This window comes from Protopterus annectens, chromosome 4.part1, assembly GCF_019279795.1.
Source record: "Protopterus annectens isolate FY-2018-M chromosome 4.part1, PAN1.0, whole genome shotgun sequence".
NCBI lineage: Eukaryota > Metazoa > Chordata > Ceratodontiformes > Protopteridae > Protopterus > Protopterus annectens.
In genome coordinates this window covers 1,011,293,149-1,011,317,247 of record NC_056734.1, presented here as the reverse complement: position 1 = coordinate 1,011,317,247, position 24,099 = coordinate 1,011,293,149, and the positions used below count along the sequence as shown (strand labels likewise).

At 39.3% G+C, this 24,099-nt stretch overlaps 1 protein-coding gene across 2 annotated transcripts in view; it reads left to right on the top strand.

Annotated features, from left to right (window-relative positions):
- The window catches only part of LOC122801161 (anosmin-1-like), a 1,574,635-nt gene that overhangs the window by 1,181,527 nt on the left and 369,009 nt on the right, over nt 1-24,099 (top strand). For both annotated transcript variants that reach the window (XM_044070721.1, XM_044070720.1), the window contains exon 8: nt 12,366-12,501. In XM_044070721.1, coding sequence (XP_043926656.1) covers nt 12,366-12,501 — 136 coding nt within the window. The remainder of the gene's footprint in view (nt 1-12,365; nt 12,502-24,099) is intronic.

The window sequence follows — 24,099 nt, the reverse complement described above, 5'->3', positions numbered from 1 at the left end:
CCTTAGTGTAGGATTCAGGAGTCTGCATGGGTGTCATGAAGTTTGTCACTTCTGACTTGAGTAGCATGAAGTTGGCTTTGGAAAAGTTTTTTATGGAGGTTTCCTTACTGGGGGGTGGGGGTGGGATGTGGATGTTAAGGGTGACTAGCTTATGGTCAGACCTGACTAACGAGGGGGTGACCATAGGTGTGGAGCATCGATTTCCCATGTTGGTAATGACCAGGTCTAGGATATTGGAGTTCCTGGTGGGACTATGGATTAGTTGATCCAAGGCATTGGAATTTATGAATTCCAAGAACCGTTGGGCAAAGGTGTTGGTACATGAGTAGTTTTCCCAGTTAACGGCAGGGTAGTTAAAATCACCCAGTATTAGGGTGTTTGGTTCTATCTTAATATTTTCCAGTATGTTTAGAAAGGTGTAGTGAGAATCCTGGGGTATGGTGGGGAATCTGTAGCAAGCTACAGTTTGGATTGCAGTCTTACCTAGTGTTAGTTGCACCTGGAGAATTTCAGACACATTGTGTTGGGCAACTAGCCTGGTGGTGTGAATATCCTTGGTGAATATTGACACTCCTCCACGTTTAGGGCATTTACAATTTTAGTGAGCCAAACTTTATTTTGGTAACTGAATAAAATTGTGGGACACTTTAGAAATTTTAGAATAACAATTAGTGGACATTCTAGCCCATGGAGAAATATTAGTACCGGAGTTACCAACAGTTCTCTTATAAGATCAGTTTTATTTAATGTCTTTTCCTCAAAATTTGATATAGATTCAAATAACTATTGCAACAAACTGTCTTAAGTACAAAAACTTGCAGTCAGCTCTCATACTTAAACAGAGTTACTCTAAAATATAATTATTAATACTAATTCGTATGAAATTACATATTTTGATCGATCATATTTTACCAATTATTATACTGTACATGAGAATTGCATTAAATACATTAGACACTTCAAAGATCTAGGGACTTACATAGGTGAAAATCCATTTGTCTTTATCAATATATTGAATGAGGTCTCATCTTGTAAATTTCAAGTCTTTAAGAAATCAGCCACACAAAAAAACTAAAGTAAGTATTTGCATATGCATCAACTCTACATTTTCACAAATACAGTGAAAATGGAAAAGACCACACATATTACAAATCACTGTTGAAAATCACTTAAAAAAACAGCATAAGCACTGATTTCCTGTAGAAAGCATTGGTCAGGGAATTCAAAAACATTAAGCTGAACTGGATCACAAGGGACCTCATTGTGTGTGTTGAGGGGGGAGATGATTTCCAGTTAGATTTTTAGTTTTGTGAAAAAGATGACCAACGCTTAAAATATAAAAATATATAAATAATAATAAGTAATATGATATTGTAATACTCAAAATAGCTAACTCAAAAAAAAAGATTACCAACTCATGTAAAATATAATAAATAATAAAATATAAATAATAATAAATAATATAATATTGTAAAACTCAAAATAGCTACCTCAATGAACTTTAAAACTCTTTTGGACACATACATAGATATTGATAAGTACACTTAAGTGGTTACTGGCTCATAATGGCATATGCCCATGAACTAGTTATGCGACTGAAAAACTATGAAGTAATCAGCAACCTGTGAATCAAATGGCTTTGAACTTAAAAATAATTTGGATAGAAAAAAATGTACATGTATTAATTTGGGATATTCAGTGAAGAAATTATTTGTTAGACCAATAACTTGATTACAGAAAAAAAAATCTATAATAGTTATAGGTTATGAGGCTCCTGGGCTTTAAAAATTTTTGATACTATTAAATCAATTACAAGATTGGTGACAGGTATACATATATAAGAGTGTGCAATACTCATGATGGAATGAATGACCTTAAGAATGTCTCTCTTAGCAATATGATGCAGTCGGTAAAGAAAACAACTGAATACTGTCAAAAGAATAATATGGAACTTAATTTGTAGTCATATTCTACTATCACATATATTATCTAATTATGACCTGATAAAGGTAAAATATACAATAATAACAACTAGTGCTTAGAAAGTGGCCTGAAGGTAATAACTATATGGCACAATGCATTTGCTTGATGTTACTATGTTTATTTCAAATAAGTTGCAATTAAGTTACAAAGCAGGGGTTTTTTTGCAAGAAAATTTAAAGTCTATATTGGGTTTTTATCTGCAAAACCAAAGATTAGGGGACCTGCACAGATCAAATCAATTAAGCAATTAATCATAGAAAGGTGTATTATGATAATGCCAAAAATGTGTGAAAGAAGAAGGATGAATTATAGTTTATTACTCAAAACAATTACAGAATTATATTAATTACATAAGTATGGGATCTTTCTCATAAACATTTTCCTGACTTTAAACCATATATGCTGTCTGGAGCAAAGACTGGCAGTATTTTATTGCTTACAAAGAAAGTCATTATTTGTATATTATGAAATTTTGGCAGTAGAGTTTATCCAGTTAATATAATATTTCTAACCATAGGCAATGCATGCTATAGAACTACCAATATGAATTTTGAACAGAATTCAAGATTTGTGGACATTTTGGCTGATAACTAGATAGTCTGCTACACATTTCCATGAAGACATGTTAATTTACCAAATACACACTACGTAGCTCTACTTACTGATTTCCTTATCCATCAGAATTTGTAGGCGTTACCATCATGAAAAGTCTAAGACAACTGGTTAATTTTTCTAACTCAGGGCAATCACATACTAGACCCGAAGCTAACAAATTTGAATTGCTTTCTCAGCTGGGTAGAGGTTTTTGTACCACTGGGTATATATGAACATTGTGGAATAGTTTTGATATTCCCATTACTAAAGATAATGACATCTGTGACATTTGTATATGAAGAATGTATTTTGAGACTGTCAAAAATAATATTATTTCAGTAGATTGGAATAATGTAAGACAGAGGGAGAGAAAAACGGTGTTGGCAAAAGTTTAAAAAGCCTATCTTAAACCATGAGACAAGTGTTTAAGGCATAAATACAATGAAAATGTCAAACCAAATGTTGTTTCCTTGTTGGATTTGTAAGCTTGAGTTGCTGATAAGGGAAAAAGATGAAAATTTGGGTCTGTAGGAAAGTTTCCAATAGTGGAAATGCAAGACAGTGAGGCATGCAGGGAAATAAAAACATTGCAAATCACGATATGAATATTCATTGGCTAGTAAACTAATAATAAAATTAATTAGTTCAAGTATGTGTATTACCCAGCTAAAGTATATTAATTTAATTCCTTGTACATAATCACAATCCCTTAGACATGACTAAAAAAAATTTAATGACCATTTTCCCATTAGTTGTTCTAACCTTAACTTTATCAGCTGATTGTATGTTTGCCGGAACAGCCGGTCTCCTATTATAACACAATAAACACTATCGTGCTCATTTAAAAAAACAACAAAGTATGAAATATGTAAGATTGGTACGTTGGTTGAGCTAGTGTTTATATGGTTTAATACATTACTTGCCAATGTCTCAGAACATTGGAAAGAATCACACGTTATTTCTGTTCATAATGGATGATATATTGAATGGGTGCAAAATTATAGATGTCTTAATTCCATAACTGGAAAGTGCTTCGTATACTGTATTGCACAGTATTTAAAAGCATACTTCTCAGCTGTCCAGACTTTTGCCTCATGTTTTTTCTCTATTCCTCATAAAAGTTGTGGTTTTCTGGCAAATAAGGATAGAAGTCACTATACTATGACAGATATTTGAGTTTCAGATTTCATATCCTTCAGAAAATGAAAATGCAAGGTAACATAAAACCTTTTATTCTAGTTCTTTCTATGTTTATAAGAAAAATATTTATAATGTGTCTCTATTTTTGGACCTTTGCCCCCCCCCAATTAATTTTGTCTGTGTCCATATTTCTTGTGCAAAGAGGTTGAAAGGTATGGCTAAAAGAGGGCGAGTGATAAACAAGATTTTTAGACATTTTCTGACAGATCTATATGGAAGACAGAGTAACCATAACAAGCCTTGTTGAGTTATGAAACACTTGGCAAAACTGTTGACCACAGTATTTTGGTTATTGCAGCATGCTTACAATTAGCTAAGGCTTTAGATACCATGCCTGTTATGGGATTATTGAAGCAATAAACAATGAGTGGTTTGGGGTATATCAGGACTTACCCATGGTTAGAGTGGTATGATCATCAGGAGAAAGCCCAAGTGATTAAATAAAGCCAACCATGGGTAAATCCTTTACTATTATACAATGACATTATTTAAGAAAGAAATTGCTTATCTTCTTTAAATAATGTGCATATAACAGCGCAGTAGGGTTCCTCTGCATTGCTTCCTGTTCTTCCACTTTTGTTGATGTACTTTTCATGCATATGGGACTTATTTTCCCATAGTTGCACAGTACATCAGTGCTGATCAGTAGAAGCAACAGTGAAAAAAGAACCACCATTGATTTTTTTCTTTTTGTGTTATAAAATCCAGACAAAGGTACTAGCGTGTGATGAAACAGAACAGAAAATCAAAGGAAACCAGGCACATTTCTGTTTCTTTAGTTTTGCTGAATGTACTTAATTTTTCTTGTATTTTATGTACCCTCCATTAGCATACCTCTCAACTTCTTAGCTCAAGAAATGTGGACATCCTTAAATAATGGGGTGCAAAGGCCCAAAAAGAGGGATTGATTGTAAATGTTGCTCTTATAAACTTAGAAAGCTACTAGAATAACAAGATTTGTGCTGGTGAGCACTATCTGAAGGATATAAAATCTGAAACTCAAATGTGTACCATTATCTTTAGTGATTTGTCAGAAAACCACAAATGTTATGAGGAACAGACAAATAATATGAGGCAAAAATCTGGATATTCTGTGAAAATCTGGACAGCTGAGAGGCATGCTTCCGTAGCATACATGAATGGAAAACATCTGGCTGCTCAATGATACTTTAGCGGCTGGACTTTCCTCTGTTGGTATATGCTCAATTTACAGTGAGCACACTGGCTGGTCTGTCCAATCAGTGTGCACATTCTTCAGTAACAATGACCTGTCGTATAATTATCAATAATTAATGACTGGGTGTGGATAACACGGGATTTACCCACAGTCGGTGTGGTTTGATCGCTAATACTTATAGTCTGCTCTCATAATTAAACAGTCAGTGTTGTTCTAAAATAAATATCAGTACTAATCTGTATGCAATTATATATTTTGGGCCATCATATTTTACCAGTTATTACACTATACATGAGAATTGTGTTAAATATGTTAGACACATCAAAGATCTAGGGACTTAGATAGGTAAAAATCTATAGTGCTTGTCAGTCATCTTTCCAATGTTTTTGGAATTATGGAGTTTTGGGTGTTGCAGAAAGCAACAAGTTTGAAATCATCAGTAATTTCATTCAAAAAAGAATAACAGCTCAAAAAGGGGCGCCTGCTCAAGACAACTAAACCCATTTACCAGGGTTGTGGTGGGGCGAACTAGAAAGGCTGCAGTGAGAAGTACAAATATTTCATTGCTTTTGTTGGCTTCATTTTGCCTCCTCCACTAAAAAACAGTATTCTTTCCAGAAAACATTATTTCAGGCAATAAAAGAGACAGCCAACCTGCCCTTGGACCACATTTAGCGATTCTGCTAATGCATTTTCTGAATTTGTGTTAGTGGTGTCAGTCTCTAATGCTACATGTTAACTGTAGCCTGACCAACATGCTTAGATCATCCTAACCTGTGAGTCTGAATTAGCTGCTACAGAAAAGCAGCTTCCAGGTGAAACTGAGCAGATTAAATTATCTAGGGTCCCTGAACAGCCCTATGAATCGAATCGGGAAAGAATGGTGTTGTCCATTAGCACACATACTGAAAATGGGTCTATATTAGATAATCAAACTTTGAAAAGTTTGAGTGTCATATGGTCGACACCATATGATCGAATTTTACCAGGCTGAGCAAGGAAATAGTGATGGTTAGTTGCTTATCTGGTGGCAGGATCTGACAGAGCACACATGCACTCATGTCCTTGAACAAGACACTTCCCTTACTATGGAACAGGGTCCCGATCTACATAAGACAGAGCCCCTCACTATCACTCTTCAAGAGGAACCTTGATGAGTGGATGGGTAACGGAAAGTTCACACCGGGGATCACACCAACAGCACTACTAGATAGGGGCCAAGGGTACTAGCTGCTAGTACAAGGGTCTAGGGAATTACTAAAGGGGCGGTGAATACCGCACAACGTGGCTGGGCTAATATATGCCTTCGGGCAGATAGCCCAGTACCAACCTATGAACCTATGAACCTATGAACAAGTACCAGTATGACTCTTTCATAGTTTATGATGGTGTCAGCGACTTGAGATGTACCTCCTTGGACTGATTGAAGAAAAGCATGATGGAGCTCTTAGACTATTTGTCCAGGGAAGGTATGAGTCTAGCATTCAGTAGCATTTTTCAATATTTGGGTTAGTTGTTGGTGTCATTCAAAGGAGGTCCAATATTTGCCTGGGAGGATATGAATGACAGACCACTCTGCTTCCCCAAGGATGGCCTGCATCTGTCCCCCTAAGGTTTTGATTATTAGCAAATACATTGTCCACCTGATAAACCTACCAACATAACAAAGCAAGCAAAGGAAAATATGAAGGTGTTACTCATCACTGCTTGGAACTTGAACAAGAAACTCCACTCCACTCTCTACAAGCCCTTCTCACTCTGGAAGAAATTAATGTCTACATAATGACTGAGGCATGGTTTAAAACAGAAGAGAGCATTCCAGCTGTGCAGGGCTACAGCACCTTCTGCATGTTTAGGCCAGCTACTGCACAGGAGGTGCAAATGGTGGAGGTGTATCAGCCTACATCCAGAAGAGACTCACAACAATGTTCCGTATATTAGCTGGCTATAGAACAGCCTGTATGAAAACAGAAAGCCACAATGCCTGTTTACAACAACTACAGTCACTCAGCATTAAAGCCAATAACATTTTCAAGGTGATCTAAACTGTCCACGTATAGAATGGGAAACCTACACCAGCACTAGTGCACAAGCGCAGAGATTCCTGGTCTTTGTCAATACAAATGCCTTTGAAAAATTAGTCAGAGTATCCACTAGGGAGAATAACATCTTGGATCCTCTCCTTACTTACTTAATATGGGAGCATCTTACACCATCCCCTGTGTGTTTTATCACTTGTTAGGTCTGACCATAAAGAAGTCTCCTTTGAAATAAAACTGAAACCAGAGATCCCTTCCACCCAAAGTATCTTTAGAAATTTCTTTAAGACAAACTATCTACTCCTAAGTGATATATTAGCAAACCCCAGTTAACTCCATTGAGTATGCAGAAATGTACACCACCACACTATACCAACATGCAAACAGCTACATAGATGCTGCTTTACCCTGTAGAAACAAGTGCAGGGCAAACCCAAGAAACAAGCCTGTATGGTAAAACCTTAATATCAGCAAGCTTTGTAATAAAATGAAAAGAATTTTGTCCAAATTTAAGAAGGATAATTCTCAAAATGTTAGAGCACTTGACAGTGAAATAAATAAACAACTCAGGATCTTAATAAAATCCATCAAAGCCAAGCCTGAGGCTAAAATAGCTACCCAAGCCAAATACTTAAAATGACCCACAAGGCCATCCAGTCTAGTATTTATTTATCTCATTATTAACTAGGAATCCTATAAGGCACCAAACATATAGGCACAGATTCTTGGATTTGGTAAACACAAACTCCCAGGACCAGAGTATCAGTACGCCAACCAGGGGTGCAGTCATAGTGGATCTGGTCCTCACTAATATGGGAGAGTGCTGCAGACCCCAAAATGTAATGTCTTCCCTGGTAAGTTCAGACCACAAAATGGTCTCCTTTGAAGTAAAAATAATGTCTTCCCTGGTAAGGGCAGACCACGAAATGGTCTCCTTTGAAGTAAAAATAAAACTTAGACTCCCAGCTAAACCTAAAGTATTCAGGAACTACTCTAAGGCTAACTTCCTGTTATTAAGTGATAAACTGACAAAATTTCAAGCCTTCAAAATCCCAGAGAACACTGCTGCCTATGCAGAACTGTTCACAGAAACCCTATTCAAGCAAGTTAATAGCTGCATAGAGGCAATTCTACCCAGCAGGAAGAAGTACAGAACTAACTTAAAAAACAAGCCACCCTGGGGGAAATCACAAAATCAATAGGCTGTATAACAGATCGTAGAAAATCAATGCAGAAATTAGGAGGTACAGCACCCAGAAGGATAAAAGCATGCTCATCAAACTAAACAAACAACTCAGAGAACATGCAGAGTCTACCAAAGCCAAATTTGGGTACATTTGGCCTCCCAGGCCAAGGACAACCACAAGGCATTCTTTAGCTATGCCCACATTCTCAAAGGCAATACACAATTGTGTGCAGAGCTCATTGTAAATGGAGGCACCTGTACTGAGCCAGAAGATATAGCAAACTTACTGGCCGATAAAATTAGCTGCAACATTACCTCCCTCTGCCACTCAATCTTCCCTCAGGAAATACTATCAGATATTACTCTCCCTGCTATCACTAGGGAACAAGTCCTTAATGTTCTTTCTAAGGCCAAGAACACTACATCAATGGGCACAGGATGCCTTTTAAATAGTATGAAACGTGACCTATCAGGCCCTGTGGAATTGCTATTTAACTGTAGCCTTCAATCAGGCTTCATGCCTCATAAATGGAGAACAGCAACAGTCATAACCTCTGCACAAAGATGGGCCATCTACAGACCCTGGAAACTACAGACCCATAAATCTCACTAGTCTTATATGCAAACCCATGGAAAGAATTATCGTGGAAATGATCAGTAATGACATTTTGTTTTTGTCAAGGACAGGTCATACCTATTCAGCTTAGTGGACTTCTTCATAGGTTCATAGGTTCATAGGTTGGTACTAGGCTTTCGGCCCTAGGGCCTATACAAGCCTAGCCATAACAATTCCCTGGCTATTCTTAGAGAAGGTGACCAAAGCAACGGATGAGGGCAAAATGGTTCACACTGCCTACCTTGCCCTGGCCAAGGCATTTGACACAATACGCCACTCAGGCATTGTTGACAAACTCAGGAGGTTAGGCACAAACCCGTATGTCACCAGGTGGATAGCTAATGGTTCAGCTGTATTTCTTCCAGTGGATAGCCAACTGGCTCACATACAAGACCCAGGAAGTTAGAATTGGGGAGCCCACCTCTACAAAGAGGCCAGTCACAAGTGGAGTCCTTTAGGGATCAGTCCTTGGACCACTCCTTTCTCGCATTTACTTCTCTGAAGTCAAGCTCAATGTCAGTTGTCTCTGGTTGACTAAATTTGCAGATGATTGCAAATTTGGAGCTGTTATTGAATCCCACAGTGACCCAAATGTTCTCGAATAAAGTGCTGACACAGACAAAAAACTGGTGTCAGAGCCATGGACTAAAACTAAATGCCAAGAAATGCATAATAGTATCCTTCAGGAAGTCATCCACCCCTGGTAACTATCATATTGACAACACACCCCTTAGAGATGACTCAGTAGTCAGGGACTTGAGGACAAACATAGACAGTAATCTAGCCTTTGATCATCATGTGTCTACACTAGTGAGGAAATAATTCTATGTTGCACAAATTATAAACAAAGTTATGGCATCTAGGTCCAAGGAAGTCATTGTTCCACTGTATTCGGCATTCATCAGACCTATCATTGAGTACAATGCCCCCTTTGGTATGTACCTAACCAGGCAAATCCAACATATGGAATGGCCACAGAAGTTCCTCACTAAAAGAATACAGGCCATAAATAAAATGTCCTATGCAGACCGCCTCAAGGTCCTATCCTTGTATTTTGTCTCCTAGAGGCTGAGATCTATGCCTTGTATACAGGGCATTGTCAGACCTCACTCTGATGGACCTCCTGCATATCCACAAAACTAACAGCACCAGGATTACCCAGTCTAAAGACTTAAGCCTTACCTGTGATATAAATATGACCTGCTGGAGAGACTTGTATGTATCCCAGGGACTATCCCATCTCTGGAACAGGCTCCCCATCCATGTGAAGTAAAGTTTCTCCCTAATCCAATTCAAATGCAACTTCGACAATTGGATGGGTAACAGGAAATTCATCCATGGTTTGGCACCTATGTCTCTAAGGCACAGAGGTAACATGTTAATGGTTCATCTCCCAGGCTCCTGCTTGTAAATGTTTCATCTCCCAAGCCTCTGCTTACACTTGTAAAGAGTAGCAGAACTTGTCAGAGATTTGAGATGCCTAGCTAGGCTTCAAAAGGCCCTTGTGGTCGTTATCCTAGTAATCACTTATGAACCTATGTTTGTAATCTCAAAAGAAGAACACAACAATGTGCTGAGCTGATTGTGAACAATGTTGCCTACTCTGAGACTGATGATATAGTGAACCCACTGATCAAAAAATTTAGCTCTGACCCTCTCTCCCCTGTCTGTCAATCAAGATGTACCTAAAATTGGCTTATGTCCAGCTATCACCCAAGACCAAGTCTTAAAAGTACTATCAAAAGATAAAACTACTGCATCGATTGATTCTGACAATATCCCTGGATACATCTTAAATAGCATGAAGCACAATTTACCCAGACCCCTAGCAACACTGTTCAATCTAAGCCTCCATACACAAATGGAGAACAGCTTGTCATCCCTCTGCATTAGGGAACCTTCAACAGAACCAGGCAATTACGGACCCATGCATCTCACCAGCCTCATGCAAAGTCGTGGCATGACTTATCATGAAATTAATCAATCAGGATATAGGAAACCTCCAAACACTGGACCCATCTCAATTTGGATTCATCAAAGGCAGGCTGTGCTTACTCAACCCGGTGGATCTTTTGGAAAATGTCACCAAAGCGACGAATGAAATCAAAATGGTACACACCACACACCTATACCTGGCCAAAGCTTTTAACACATTTCCCCCAGTCAGGAATAGTAGAAAAGGTAAATAAATTGGGAATAAACCCCTGTGTCACCACTGGATTGCCAACAGATAGGATGCAGATAAGCAAAATAGGGGAAATTACCTCCAGAAGGAGACCAGTCATCAGTGGAGGCCCCCAAGGTTCTGTGTTGAAAACTGTCCTGTCTGGCATTTAATTTTCTTAAGTAATAGTGAGTACCAAAGGGCTCTGGCTGACTAAGTTTGCAGATGACTCAAAGCTAGCAGCAGCCATTGAAATCCCTCAATGACTTAGCCACCCTGCAGAAAGGTTTGCTTCAAATAAATAACTGATGTAAAAATCATGGTCTGAAACTAACTGGCAAAGAATGCATTATTGTATCCTTTGGGAAGTCATCTACCCCAGGAAACTACCACATTGTCAATACTCCCTTAAGAGTTCATCCAGTTGTTTGGGATTTGTGAACTTATGTAGACAGTGACCTAACTTTGACCAACAGGGGTCTATTGTTGTAAGAAAGTCATTCTATATTGCACAGCTTATAAACAAAGGGATCGTGTCTTGTTCTAGGGATTTCCTTGCCCCCCTTTACTCAGCCCTCATTAGGCCAGTCATTGAATATAATGCCCATATTTGGAATTTATCTGTTCAGACACATGCAGCAACTGGAATGCCCACAGAGGTACCTTAATAAAAGGATACAAGGCCTAAACAACATGTCCTACATGTACCAGCTCAAAGCCCTGTCACTGTACTTGGTATCCTACCCACTGCTTAGAGATAACCTGTGTCTGGCATGCAAGACATCCACTCACTCATTACTGATGGATTCACTGCACATCAGCAGGTCAAATGTCATCAGAAATACTCGGTATGTAGATCTAAACCTCTTCTACAACATCAACAGACTGGTTGGAGGGACTGGTATATTTCACAGAGGATACTGCTGCAGTTGAGTAAACTATCCATCCTCATAAAACAAAGTTCATCCCTGTCTGTATTCAAGTACAACTTACATCTATAGATGAAAAACTGAAAATGTACCCAGGACTGCCCCCTGTACTGCTAATGGACAGAGGCAGCTCCTAAATGCTTTATTCCATGCATGGGTCCCCTCGAATTATCTATGGTGTGATCCCAATTATTCTTATTAGGGATAATATATAATTGTCAACCACAGGATGGATAAGGCAAATCTATAACCAAATGGGATAGGTTATATCGTGCACAGAAAGGGAAACCGGCTATGCTTAAAATGGTCCACATGGGCAACTAAGCTAGTACTTATATATGAACCTATAAAACACATTTTATAGCTATGTGTGTAGTTTACTCAAGTATTTATTATGTATGGTTGTTTCTCTAATCAGATTACAGTAGTGTCTTCCATATCTTGAAGGCTATAGTCAAGTATTGTTTCTCTTTGCAGAAAGTTCCAGAAACTGAACTGGAAGGTTTGCATTTGGGCACAAAGTACATAGTGCAGGTGCAAGCTGTGGGTTACTGGGGACAGAAACGTCTGAAAAGCACCAAATCACGACTCATTTTTGAAATTCCTATCTCAGGTAATAAATACTTGTTCTTTCATTTTAATGTCTACAACTTTAAAAAATTAAAGCAATAACAGGTTTATAAGTTATGTGCCCAAATGGGACATTAGACATTGTGGTTGGGAAGAATGCATAAATGTTTCCTGTTTGCATCTTCTGAGAATTGTGTAATAACAATACTTTTAACATCTGACTCAGTTAAATAATTGCCTTTTATTAGTCATCTAGATCACAAAATACTGTAGATACTAATACCATAGATAGGAATGTGATGTGTCAACTAATGTGGTCTGCAATAACCAGTGTTTCAAACTAGTTCACTCATTTTATTTCATACAGATAATGTAGTGTTCTCTTTGGTTAGCAATAAGGACACTGCTACCAGCTTTCACGTGTGATGTGTTGAGAGTCAGGTATTACACCATAAAAACATACAGCAAATACTTATCAGCTCTCACACATTATAGAATCATCATCATCATCAACCCCCCTCTCGACTCAATGCCACACTCCTGCCTTCTTTAACACTCATACCTGACTGTCACAGATCTTCTCTTACACAATCCATCCAACTCTTTGTTGGACACCCTCGTTTCTTCTTACCTTCTTCCTGTCTGTTCCAAATCTTCTTCATCAGATTGTCATCTGATATTTTGCATGCATGCCTGAACCACAGTAATCTGTTCTCACTGATCATTTCTGCAATTGGAGCTACTCTTGCTTCTGCTGTTATGTCCTGTCCCACAGTGTGCATCCTACCACCTTCCTCAGGCACTTCATTTCCATCATCTGTAGCTTGCTCATCTGCTCTGGCTTTACTGCACAGATATCTGTACCATACAGTAGTACTGGTCACATCACTGTTTTGTACACCTTACTTTTCAGCTTCTTTGGCATTCTTCTCTCATATACTAGTCCTGACACTCTGTGCCCATTGGCTGCAGCCCCTCTGATTCTAGCTTTCACCACTTCATTCAGACATTCCTTCTCCTCAATGACCCCTCCCAAATACTTGAACTATTAACGTGTTCCACTATCTTCCCTTCTATCTCAATTCTCAGCTTCTTCTGATTTCCCCAATTTACTGCCATTACCACTGTCTTATCTGTAGTTAGTTTAATTCCATGTGCCTTCAACTTTGCATTCCATTCTCCTACCCTTCACTGAAGTACTTATTCAGAGTATGCCTGTAATGTCACTTTGTCTGCATACAGCAACTTTGTTGATCTGTCCCCTGCTATGTGTTTGCTAATGTAGTCCATCACCAGTATGAACAGCAGTGGGCTGAGAGCTGAACCCTGGTGTATACCCACTCCCACTGGGAACCCCTCTGTGAGGCCGAACACAATTCGTACTTAAGTCATTGGGTCCTTGTACGTAGCCTGCACTAATTCTACCAGTGTTTCTGGGGATTCAAACCACTGCAGTTCTGACCTAATCAGCTTTCTTGGAGCCTTGTCATTCATATACTTTCTTCAAGCCTAAGACTACCCAGTTGGACTCGTTCCTCAGCTCTAGCTTCATCTCAGCTATCTGTCTCACTGCAAACATTAGGTGACTTGTTCATCTCCTATCATACTTTCTACTACTCTGCATATCCATTTATCAGTCATCCTGTCAAGAACTTTCATGCAATGTGATAGGAGTTTAACATCTCTGTAGTCCCCACACATGTGGATGTCTCCTTTGTTCCTGTACATTAGAATGACTATGCTTATTCTCCAGTCATCTGAGATATGCCATTCTCTACACACTGCTATGAGTACCATCAGAACCCATTTTGCCACTGTCTCACCCAGCATCTTTATCACATGTGCTGTGACCTCATCTGAGCCTGCAGCTTTCCTTCATTTCATTTTCCTTAGTGCTATTCTTACTTCTTCTATGGTGGGCTCTTCTTCTTCTCTCATCGTAAGCTGTGTCTGGGAAAGTATCATACCTCTCAATGACTTAGTGCAGAAAATCTAGACAAAGCCTGAATAAATGGGGGGTCAAAGGCCCAAAAATAGGGACAGATTTTAAATATTGCTCCTATAAAATTAACAAGTTGTTAGAGTAACAGGGTTTGTGTTAACCTACGTTTTCTGAAAGATTTGAAGTCTGAAACTCAAATGTATGTCCTTAATGAGTGACTTCAGTCCTTAGAACATCCCAGTGATTTGTCAGAAAACCACAAATTTTGTAAGGAATAGACCAAAAATATGAGGCAAAAATCTGTACGTTCTGCATAAATCTGGACAGTTGAGAGGTATGGGCAGTACAGTTTCTGTGGGGTTTTTTTTCTAGCAGAACCTGCTGAAAGTATTCTTTCCATCTGCCTTTGATGTCCGGTGAATTGGTGAGCAGGTTGTTGCTGGCATCCCTTATGAACAGTGTCTATCTTCTTTATCTTTCTGTCTTAGTCTTGCAACCTGATATGGTTTCTTTGTGCCAACTACTGACTCACTTTCCAGAAGCTGGTAGAGTTCCTCCAATGCTCTGTTCTTTGCTATTGCAAATCCTTTCTTAGCTTCTTTGTTAGCCAACTAGTATTCCTTCCTAGCCTGGTCCACCTACTTTTTCCTGTAGTCCTTTTTTTATGACTTCCTGTACTTCTGCATTCCATCACCAGCTTTCCTTATATACTTTATTTCCATACCGTGCTCAGCCACATATCTGTTCTGTAGTTCTCACACATGCTGTTTTGAAATGCTGCCATTCTTCTTCATCTCCACCTATTTCCTCCTCTTCTTGGGCTGCTAGAGCCCTGAGTAATCCCCTGAACTGTTGTACTTTATTTCCAGTCAACTTCCAGGTTTTCAGCTTGGTCTATGTTGACCTTAGAGCCTTCTCTCACCATTGTTGGCAGCTGATTGTGACAACCAGTGGTTTATGCTGTGAGACGACTGTTTCACTGGGGATGACTTTGCAGTCTTTCCTTACTTGGAGGAAGTCTACCTGGGTTACACGTTGGCCACTATTGTATGTGATCTTGTGACTGTCTCTCCTTCTGAACCATGTGTTGGCTACTATCAAGCCATTTGCTAGACAAAAGTCTAGAATGGTCTCTCCTTCTTTATTCCTATTGCCCCATCCATGTGGATCCAGGCAATCTTTATATCCTGTTCTGTCTGTCCCGATATGTGCATTCAAGTCACGTATTATCGACATCAATGCATGTTTTTATTTTTATTTATTTATCTATTTGCAGTTTGTTAACTGGGAAAGTCCATTGGGCCAATATGAGCCTTTTTTTCAGTGGAAGCCTGGGGAGAAAAGCTCCATGTGAATACATACAGAAACGATACAAGCAACAATCACATCAAAATTAATAAAGGGTAATAGAGAAATAAGTCAACAGAAGTTATTACAAACAGTTTCACAATACCATTAATGAATCACATCAAAATTAATGCAGGATATTACAGAAATAAAAGTCAGCAGAGGTTATTACAAACACATAAAAAAATAACAAAACTGTATACTATGCCAAGTTATAGGTTTATGGTGCATTAAGCGCTAAGATTTCTGGGAGGTAGATAACCTGTGATATTTAAAGTGAAAAAAGAAAAAAAAAAGAGGGAGAGCAGGAAGTTATAGGAGTCAGAGCAGGAAGTTATAGGGGTCAGAGCAGGAAGTTATAGGGGTCAGAAGGAGGAAGTTATAGGAGTCAGAAGGAGGAAGTTATAGGGGTCAGAAGGAGGAAGTTATAGGAGTCAGAAGGAGGAAGTTATAGGAGTCAGAAGGAGGAAGACTACGATGTCTGAGTGGAAGGTAAAGTTTTGAGAAGAATTACTTGATGGCAGAGGAAGTATAGCATAGAGATTATGAGGGGTGGGAGCAGGAGCATTCCCATTTAGAAGAGAGATAAGAGTGGAGTAAGGTCTTAAAAGTAGAGGGATTCTGGGTAGTTCGAATATGGGGAGGAAGTGAGTTCCATTTCCATGCTAGGGATAAAGATAAAAGAAATTGCTCAGGCGTGCGTAATGGTTTATACACTTCCAGTAGGTTCTGTTTATTAGACCTGAGGGATCAGTCAGGAAGGTGCATGGTAAGGGTGGAAGAGAGAGGTGGGTATTAAGAACATTTGAAGATGAGTTTATGGGCAGTGGAGAGTTGAATGAAGGAAAGATAGTTGGGGAGCTCTAGCCATTTTAAAGAATATAAGGAGTCACACTGGTGAGAGGAAGATTTGGCGCTTGTATCAAACTTTGAGATTTTATTGTAGCAGGATGCCAGTTTAGTTTTAAGGGTGGCTTGAATATTGGTAAGGATGGCTGCCCCGTACATGAGAGAGGGGAGGAGGTAGGTAGCAGAGAGAGTAACTTTAGTTGAAGAGGTTATATAGTGATTGTGGCAGTAAAGCATACCACATTTCTGGTGAGTTTTCTTAATGTTAATTTGAAGGTGGATGTCAAACTTTAGTTGTTGTCGATAAGAACTCCTAGAAGCTTGGTATGGGGGACTACTTCATTCGGAGTCATATTTTGGCATATTATAGAGAAGGAGTTTTTGTCTGTTTTGGTGTTTTTAGATGGGGTGAATATCATGATTTTGGTTTTGGATGCATTGAGAGATAGGTGATTGTTTAGTATCCAAGCCTCGGTGCTATGGAAGGTGGCCTGAGTTACTTGCAAGAGTGTGGGAAGAGATTCAACAGAGCAAATGATCATAGAGACATTGGTGTATTAGATGAGTTTAGCATTTGGGATGCAAAGATGGAAGTCGTTTATGAAGATATTGAAAAGTAAAGGGCCCAGTATAGAACCCTAGAGGATGCCTCTGAGGGTGTCTAGGTAGCAGGAGGTACAGTTGTTCCATTTAATGGCACGTTGCCTATTTGAGAGGTAACTAGATAACTAATTGATAGTTGGGGATGAAAGATTAAGGTGAGAGAGCTTAGACAGTAGTAAGGTATGGGAAATGGTATCAAAAGCCTTGGATAAGTCTAAGAAGAGGGAAGATACTATATTTCCTGAGTTGCGGGCATGGTTGATATTGTCGAGGAATGATAGGAGAGCAGTGCTGGTACTGTGATTGGGTCTAAAACCATGTTGTGTTGGGGTAAGGAGATGATTGTCTAAAAGGTAAGGTAAGAGTTGCCTTGCTTTATCTATGAGGTCCTGCAACTCCTGTCAGAATGCACTCTTTTCCTCACTATCATAACCTTGCTGTGGGGCATAGAGCAGTATTCATAATCTCAGCGTATCATTACACTGAAGTCTGATTGCCATGAATCTGTCACTAATTCTGATGACATCCCTTGTTGCCTTCTGAAGCCTCACTTTCATCAAAATTCCCACACCATTTCTAGCCGGCCTCTTTAGTAGTAGCCTCTGGACCCAAACCAAGTGGCACTCCCCTTCCATCTTGTCTCTTGGATACATAGGATGTCTGGCTTTCTCCTTACCATCATGTCATCCACTTCCAATCTGCATCTTGTTAATGAATCTCCATTGAGTGTAGCAATTCTTTGTTCATGTTTAGCAGGTTGATTGGTTTTACATCCAGCTTGCACTCAACAGAGCTATGCCAGGTAACCCAGGCTTGGTAACTGGATATCGGCCAGCCAATAGCTTATTGACCCAGGACTGCTGGGCTTTATGGTGGGCACACACTGGTCTATAGGGGCACATACAGCTCTCCCACCGTTAACATGGATGCCTGGCATAGGTCAGAGTAGCCAGGCACTTAGCTCACTTATCACCAGCAAATACCTATGCCCATTTGGCAGCATTAGTCAACATGACTGAATCACCTGGAGCCATATGCACCACAGTAGATGCCCAAAGTGCTTGGTCTATACAACTCTTCTCCCAGTAGGGCACCCTGTAGAGTCTGTGCTTCTGCCCACAGCTCCAGTCATTGGTGAGTTTGAGATGGAAACACTCAGCATGTTTTTCTGAGGTGGGAGGAACTCCACAGAGACACAGAGAACATGCAAACTTTAAACAGGCATTGGCCTGAGATCAGGATCGAATCTTGTACCTTGTACATGGGACGCGAAGACCTTAACCATTATGCCATCTGGTCTCTAGCCTCACACGTTAGAAATTTTGGTATATAGCTTTCGGGCTAATAAGCTAGTTACAGTGATTTGTCTGTCATGTGGTTCACAGTACTTTCAGACAATTCAGTTGGCATGGAAGATAGACCACATCTATTGTTCCTATGCATTATTTATTAAGCCTCCTGATATGACATAGGCTGATATCTATGATCTTCGTGTTAGGTATGCAAGATGAGCACAAGCTGTCTTTCATACTTCAGAAAACTGTTCATATTCATGAACTGAACATGTTGCCTGTAAGCAGTAGACAGTGAGGTTTGTAGGTCCTCCTGCAAATGTGGTAATCTGTGAGTAGAACCTGTGGAGATGAGCTTCCTGGCACACTGTCTTGTTTGAAGACATGAGTTGTATTGGATTCATAGATGACTGTACTCATCAAGTTCTGTGTACAGCAGGAATCCAAATGCATAAGTGTAATCTTGACATGAAGACCTGTGCATTTCTCTGATGGGGATGTATGCAACATGAAGCAGGGCCACTTCACCCTGCATAGATTGCTAATTAAGGTAAGTCATGATGTGCCTCAATAGAAATGCTTCCTTATATATTTGTACATGTCACTGTGTATGGCACATTGTGTGAGTGGCTGGCATAAGGGGGAGGGGCTGGCATTATAGTTAAGGTGTTTACTTTATGGGCACAAGGTACACAGTTTAATTCTCACCTTTGGAAAGAAATTGGCTAGGCTTAAAATGGTCGACAAAGGCAGCTAGCCTAGTACTTACCTATGAACCTATGAGTGTGTCTGTGTGAGTCTAGGCCATTTTCTATAAATATCAGGCTTGGTGTCAGAGAGTGGTGAAATATCTGCCAAAACTGAAACACATCTACAGTTATATGTACCTCCAAGACTTTCTGTATCTTAAAGTCCAGAAAGTATAATGCTCATTGGAAATGTGGACCAGATACAACCACTGAAATTTCTTTGTTACAAGGGAATTGAGTTGTAAACTGGACAATTTAGATCCTAAATCTGATTTATTCCTTATTGTAAATGGATTTGCAGAGAAGCCAGTGGAGTTTCAGTATGATGCATTCCTGCATGTTAAATATATAACTGTTTTACTTTTTTGATGGGGAAAAATACAAAATAGCAGCAGAAAGAAAACTGCAGCACTCTGGGTAGCACCCTTTCTAGAAATGGCAGTAAACTGGATGTAAAATATTTTTTTTTCTTTCTTTTTCTTCTTAAAGCATTATATTGCAGCTGTTATCACAAATCGTTTGTCTGGCCTGTAATCTTTAGGTCAAACTCACACGTGTCATGTTGCACATGAGAAAACAGTATTTAGAGTGCAGATTCTTACCATTTATCAATGTGATGGGAACAGTCTAAAAATACTGTAGTAGAAAGGAAGAGGATTAGTTTTATTTCCAATTCAGCCCTAATTTGCTTTCTGCCTATCTACTTTTTCTGCTGATAAACATTCTGAAAAGTTTTTGTTTTATGAACTGTTTCTTTCTTCTTAACTGTGTGTATATTTTTAAATAACAACAGTAATTGAACCAACTTCCCGCAGCTTCAAATGATGACTTCAACAGTATAAAAATATACAGTGCAAGGCTGTTAATGCATGACTGTTAATCCACATTACGCTGTTAATGCATGACTGTTAATCCACATTACGCTGTTAATGCATGACTGTTAGTCCACATTACGCTGTTAATGCATGACTGTTAATCCACATTACGCTGTTAATGCATGACTGTTAATCCACATTATGCTGTTAATACATGACTGTTAATCCACATTACTCTTGTGCTGCTTTTGTTTTCAACCACTTGTTTGTTACTGCACCAATCTCATCATCTGGACCACTTGGTAGTGATGTTAACACAATAAGGTCACCACAGATTTAAGACATTTGGGTTTATATTGTGAACATTAACTGTACCGATGTGTACTTAATGGAATATTTTTAGACTGAATAGACTATCTAGTGTACTTGATGTCCTTATGTGACGTAGCTGAAATGTCCTGCAAAATGCCATGATTGTTTTAATATTTGACTTATCAACTAATTTATGTCAAACCTTAGAGCTGACATGCTTTCCAAACATGCAATTTTTTCACTTGGAGAGTAATCTGTGATTAACATTGATATGTAGTTGTCTGTGTACCTCTGTAACCTTACAAAGTGAATGTACTATTTAAAAATTGTAAAATGGAGAGTGAATGGAGAGTATTATTTAGTCTACTAAGCTTGGTTCCATAATGCAGAGGACAGGAGCCCCTGCTGTGACCCAGGTGACTGGCATTCAATTAACGGCCCAGTCACTGCAGGAAGCAAGTAGGGAGGGAGGGAGGAATAGGAGTGAAGAAATATGGCTCACTTGCCTCCCCAGGGCATGGGGAGGGCAAACATGTTCTGGGAGCAAATGGAAAAGTGCAATTTCTCCAGTGTTGTCCAGGCAAACCACTTTTCATGCTTGAAAGGAGGAGTTGAGGCTGCTTGCTGGAAATTGACCTTGCAAAAGTGAAGGACAGCATGGACAGCCCACTGGAAATCTCCCTCCCACTCTGCAAGTTGGACTTTCAGGGGGATAGCAGGACCAAACATCCCTAATGACTGTCTCATTGTCAATTTCTCTCAGCTGATCCCATCCACGTGATGGGGAATGAATGAACTGATTGGGTGGAGAGCTTGAAGATTGACAGGCAGCTGGAGGTGTGTTCATTTAATAAATTTCATGCTGCTGTCTGATTCACTAAGTTTTCAATGCCTTTGAACTTATGTATTGTACACCAGGAAGTATCAATATTTTTAAGCATGGAAAGCTCAGTTGCTCAGCAAGTAGGATATTTACCTTTGATCTGAAGATTGCATATGACATGGATCAAAAAGGTTGGAAAACAGTTTTAAGATGTGCCACAGAGCATTAAAACTCCATGTTTTTGAGGGGACTGGTGGACCCCTACATCCTTTCTCTAATTCTGTTACTTCCTCTACTAATGCACGCAGACCTTCAACAGAATCAGCTCATTTAAAAAAAACCTTCTGACTTGCCATGGAGGGTTTAAGTGAGGGAAATATGAGGGGATAGGCTGGTTTTATATTTAGAACTGTATCAAATCAAATTTTTGGAAAGTGTTTATAACTATGCACATGAAGCTATAAGTGTGTCTTACAGAAATGCTGACAGTACCTTGCTGGATGGTAAGTATGTTTGTGTGATGTACCAGCTCATACGAACACTCTGAAAAGTAAACAATCATTATTCTGGGCATCACCCAGAAGGACTATATACTGAAAGGTATAATAATGTGGCAAGATTGTTGCACTGGGGATTGTGCAAACATTATGGTATTGAAGTGGCTAAAAAACACTGGAAACATGAGCCACAAAGCATCATAGAAAATGATGAACTTTATATCGCATGTGATCACCCATTACCAACAGTTCAAAAGATAGATGCTAGAAAACTGGATATAGTGGTCCAAGAAAAAAAGACAAAAGTAACATTGCTCATTGAAAGCACAACACCCAGTGACTACAGTGTCTTGCGTACAGAGAGAGACACAGTCATAAAATATCAGGATCTGCAGGCAAAACGAGAGCAATGTGGAAGAAAGATACCCAGACAGTTCCAATAGTAGTAGGAGCACCAGGTCTAATAAAAAAGAATCTACAATTGTATTTAGATATGTTACCAAAACATGAAAACCCATATGAACTGCAGAACATTATTGTCATTATTGGGCACATTGCGGGTGCTGCGAAGAGCACTTTTGGCTGACAAAGACTGAAACAATACTGATTTCATGAACTTTAATCATACTTTGACTTAGGAATGGGGTCCATTCCCATCATGGTATTAGAAACCCAGAAGATTTGGAGAAATTAAAAAAAAACTAGACATCAACCCTTATATCATTAGATGGGGTGCTAACTGGCTCATTGATATAACCCATATAATCAAAATAGGAGAATCCACCTCCAACAGCAGACCTGTAACCAGTGGTGTTCCACAGGGATCAGTCCTGAGACCTCTACTGTTTGGAGTGTATTTCTCTGAAGTACAAGCAAAAACTAAAGGGCTGTGGCTGACAAAGTTTGCTGATGACTGCAAACTGAGAGCAGTCATAGAATCTCCAAATGATGTCAACATCCTACAAGAAGGTCTTACACAAACAAATGATTGGTGCCAAAGTCAAGGCCTTAAACTCAATGCAAAAAAATGTATTATCATCCCTTTTGGTAAGAGCGATGGTCCTGCTAACTACCATATCAATAGCAATACCTTAAGTACACACTCAGTGGTGAGAGACCTGGGCACACAGGTTGACAGCAACCTTACCTTTGACCACCATGTCTACACAGTGGTAAGAAGGACATTCTACAGTGCTCATCTCATAAGTAAGGCAATTTGCCTCCAGAAAAAAGAAGTTATAACCTCCCTGTACTCTTCCCTCATCAGGCCAATAATTGAGTACAACGCCCCTTTTAGTATGTATCTTTCCAAGCACCTGTAGCAATTGGAGAGACCACAAAGGTTCCTCACAAGAAAAATTCAAGGTCTTCAGCATCTTTCCTATGTGGATCTTCTGAAATCCCTGTCACTTTATTCTTTTTCATACGGACTACTCAGAGGCAATCTCTGCCTTGCATATAAGGCAGTCTTTGACCCTGATTTATTGGAAATGCTGCGTTTCCACAAGTCAAATGGTACACAGGTCACTTGCTCTAAAGACCTTAACCTGGTATGTGACATTAATAGAACCTGCTGGAGGGACAGATTTGTCTCCCAAAGGTTACCACACCTTTTGAACAGACTCCCACTTCATGTCAAACAGAGCAACTCATTGGTCGTCTTCAAACACAGTCTGGATGACTGGATGAGTAACCATAAATTCATCTCAGGGTTCCCACCTGTGTCCCACTTGGATAGGTACAATAGGTGGTGATCGTGGGAATAAGGGTAGAATTTGGCTAGGCTTGTAAGGACATTAGGGCCATTAGCTTAGTAACTTGCTATGATCCTACTATCCCTATTAGTAACAATAGCACAGCTCCAGTCCTGCAAACAACCATTACAGAATGCACTCCCATTAACTATCTTAGCAAAATATCATTCTATATGACTCCAAGATACCACTCCCATTAAAACAACTGCATGGTACCACACTTTTTAACAACAGCAACAACACAAACGTATCTCTATTAACAGCCACAGCATGGTGGAACTCTCGTAAACAACCACAACACAGTGACAGTTGCTTTAGCAATCATTGTAAGATGCCACTCCTATTAACAATAAATGTGTTTTCCCATTCTCACTAACAATCACTGCATGGTACCATTCACAATGATACAAATTCTGTTAACAACCACAACATAGTGCCACTTCCAGTAATTACCACAGCATGGTCTAACTTTTATTAATAGTCACAGCATAGTGTCATTCCCAGTAATAACTGCAACATGGTACCACACCCAGTACTAGTCACAGCATGATACCACTCCCAGTAATAGAGCATACTGCCACTCCCATTAATAACCGCAATATGGTACTACTCCCAGTACTAGTTAAAGCTTAGGGCCACTCCCAATACTAGTCACAGG